Source organism: Caenorhabditis briggsae (genome assembly GCF_000004555.2).
Source record: "Caenorhabditis briggsae AF16 supercontig from assembly CB4, cb25.NA_005, whole genome shotgun sequence".
Lineage (NCBI taxonomy): Eukaryota > Metazoa > Nematoda > Chromadorea > Rhabditida > Rhabditidae > Caenorhabditis > Caenorhabditis briggsae.
Window position 1 is genome coordinate 1,463 of NW_025543258.1, and position 3,397 is coordinate 4,859.

Below are 3,397 nucleotides of genomic sequence, written 5' to 3' on the forward strand. Positions count from 1 at the left end.
GGTCAGCTCCGCCCACTTTTTAGGCCACGCCCACAAAAATTTGAAAATTCCATGAATTTTTTGTTTTGAAAAAAAAAAAATCAAAAATCGGTCAATTATCGATTTTTCGAATAATTCGAAAATTTTCAAAAAATTGATTAATTATCACTTTTTCTTAAAAATTAAGACTTTCAAAATTATGTCAATTATCGATTTTTCCAGAATCCAACTCGGAACGTCTTCTGGAATTGTCTGAAAAATTCGAGATTCCGGCCGCGAAGCGCCACGTGGAACTGTTTCTAATCACCACCCATAAAGATAAAATGGACAAAATTCGAATCGCCGATCGATATCGATTGGACGATTCGAACATTCGATGAAAAATCGCGACTCTCGTCTTATCAGTGTAGCTTTTGTAGTCTGAATTTTGTCTCAAATTTCGAAATTCGATGTTCGTTTTGAATCCCATCACTCCGTTCGCCAGCAAATCGTCCAATCGATATCGATCGGCGATTCGAATTTTGTCCATTTTATCTTTATGGGTGGTGATTAGAAACAGTTCCACGTGGCGCTTCGCGGCCGGAATCTCGAATTTTTCAGACAATTCCAGAAGACGTTCCGAGTTGGATTCTGGAAAAATCGATAATTGACATAATTTTGAAAGTCTTAATTTTTAAGAAAAAGTGATAATTAATCAATTTTTTGAAAATTTTCGAATTATTCGAAAAATCGATAATTGACCGATTTTTGATTTTTTTTTTTTCAAAACAAAAAATTCATGGAATTTTCAAATTTTTGTGGGCGTGGCCTAAAAAGTGGGCGGAGCTGACCGGCAACTTTCAGCGGATTGTGCTGAACGAGACTCAACAAAGTGGCAAAATCTTGAAATTTGACATTCTCGATTTTTCTTCGATTTTTGTGAGAAATAGTGTTTTGAAGTGGTCGGAATGGTAGGAGAGGAGCTGGAATTAAAAAATATTTTTTTCGAAAATTTCAAATTTCCGCCAAACCACTTACCGCCTGATTGACATTCAATTTCTTATTATCAATCAATAGAATCGCATCGGTTTTATCGGTTTCAGCGAATGTAGCTTCGTAAATTGGGTGAATAGGTTTGGCGGTCATTTTTTGGCTGAAATTTTTTGAAAAAAATCGAAATTTCGAGAAAAAAGACGCAAGATAGTAGAAAAACGAAGAAAATCGACCCAAACATTGGCTGAAAATTAGCGATTTCCAGTGGTAAATTAAGAGTGAGCAAGGCTGTGTCTGCGTACATTTCCAACTACAGTAACCTGAGTAAACTCAAATTTTCAATTTTTTTGAAATATCAAAATTTTTGAGAAGACAGAAATGGCGAAAAAATCAAGAAAATTTGAAATCGCCTAAAACCGAACGATTTCCGGTGTGAAATTTAGAGTGAGCAAGTCGGTGTTTGCGTATTTTTCAAGCTACAGTAATCCAGGAAAGCTCAATTTTTGATAAAAATTTCCGAAAATCGACGAATTTTCGGATTTTTTGGTGTTTGCAAAGGCTAAAGAGATCTTCGAAACTTTTCTTTTTATTTTTTCGATTTTTCATCTATACATTGCGAAACATGCTGAAAATCTGAAATTTAAAAAAAGCAGTTTTATTCAACAAACACACTGTAGTTGGGGGGGGGGGTCCAAATTTTTTGAATTTGGCGTCATTTTCGGATGTCTCAGTGGTAAGGAAAAGTTCATATTTTTGCGCATTTTAGTACATTTTCCCTTTGCTTGGGAAAGTGGAAAGTTTTTTCAAATTACGACAGAAATTTTCAACTGAGAGGCGTGATTTTTTGAATTTCTGAATGACAATTTTTAAAACTTAAGCATAAAATTGTGAAAACCGCGAGAAAATCCAACGAAAAAAAGCTGAAAAACATGCGATTTTTATTTGAGCTGGAAAAAAATTCCGCAAGGTTTCGTCGGCGTGTATTGCGTACCTCCGTAGTTTTACACCGAATTTGACGACAATTGCCGATTTTTATTGCGACTTTCGATGAAAATAAGCAATTTCATCTCATTTTTATCAGATTTTAAAGAAATTTGAAGAATAACCTATAAAATTTGAAAGAAAACTCATGAGAACAGTGCTGAAAAAAGAGTAAAAATAACAGTTTATTCAAAAACACAACAGAAGAGATCAAAGTTTATGTTGGAATTTCTGAAAAAAGACATCAAAGATGGCATTTTTAGTAGTCTGGGAGAAATTCTTTCCAACATTGCCAATATTATTGTAAAAATGTCTTTCTTTGTACTCTGCCAGTGCATTGTTTCTCAAAATCTCCGAATCGAATTTATCAGCCAATATCAGCTTCTTCTCCTTATCCATATCCGACTGAGCAATGAAAAGTTCCACGTGGCGTTTGGCAGCTGGAATGAGAAATCGATCGGATAGTTCCAGAAGTTTCTCGCCTTTTTGAACTGAAAATTTTGAACGATTTTCAAGAATTCTAGTTTTTCTGATTACTTGTCAGTGGCATTGTTTCTGGCATGATAAGGCTGAGCAATGTGACAAAATCTTCAAATTCCACATCCTTAATTTCGATTTCCGACATTGATTTTTCCTTGAATTCCGAGTTGAACAGGGTGTTGAAGTAGTCGGAGTGAATGGAGAGGAGCTGCAAACTTTTGGGGATTTATCGATTTTTGGAAATTTTTTTGAAATTTTCAAATTCCCGCCAAACCACTTACCGCTTTATTAACATGCAATTTCTTTCCCTCAACTACTAGAATTGCATCTGTTTTGTCAGTCTCAGCAAATGCTAGCTCAAATGGATCCGTGGCTGGGAGTTTGGTCATTTTTTAGCTGAAAATCGATTTTTCGAAAATTTCGGAAAATAATTGTTTTGATTATTCCAGCGATTTATAGACAAAAATTTAAATTTTTCCAGTTCGAACACTACAAAAAAAATTTACAAAAAAAACGGTCATGATGACTGATGACGTCATCGCTGCCAATTTTTTTTGGGATTTTCTCCGTTTTCCTTCGTTTTTCATCGTTTTTGCTCAAATTTTCGTGGTAATTAATCGAAAAAAAAAATTAATTTTATAATTTTTGTAATGTTTAATTGCATGTTCGAACAATTTTCGAGAGAAAACAGCTCATTTTGGGCCAATTTTTGGGATTTTTGAATTTTTGTGGGTAAATGACTGAACTGTGATTGTTTCCTTCATTCAATGATCTAGAAAATTATGAAAAATGAGAAAATTTCAATTACCACGAAAATTGAGGAAAATTGAAAAATTGGGAAAAAAAACGGAAAATTGGGCAAAAACGAAGGAATATTGAGAAACAAAAGGAAGTGAAATAGAATTGAGAAAAAAAAACAATTAAGAAAAATTGGTAGGAAAGTATCGGCTGGGTGTTAAAACCTAAATTAAGCATGCAAAAAATC

The 3,397-nt window shown here is 34.0% G+C and overlaps 2 protein-coding genes across 2 annotated transcripts; both read right to left on the reverse strand.

Annotated features, from left to right (window-relative positions):
• Nucleotides 1-181: 181 nt before the first annotated feature.
• Nucleotides 182-1,104, reverse strand: CBG23559 (the record flags this gene model as incomplete). The annotated part of the gene is made up of 3 exons (XM_002647745.1): nt 182-609; nt 810-941; nt 990-1,104. The coding sequence occupies 3 exons, from the start codon at nt 1,102-1,104 to the stop codon at nt 182-184; spliced, it is 675 nt and encodes a 224-aa protein (XP_002647791.1).
• Nucleotides 1,105-2,142: 1,038 nt separating this feature from the next.
• Nucleotides 2,143-2,801, reverse strand: CBG23560 (the record flags this gene model as incomplete). Its single annotated transcript, XM_002647746.1, has 3 exons — nt 2,143-2,423; nt 2,470-2,620; nt 2,694-2,801. 3 exons carry the CDS (start codon nt 2,799-2,801, stop codon nt 2,143-2,145), a joined length of 540 nt encoding a protein of 179 aa, XP_002647792.1.
• Nucleotides 2,802-3,397: the final 596 nt, after the last annotated feature.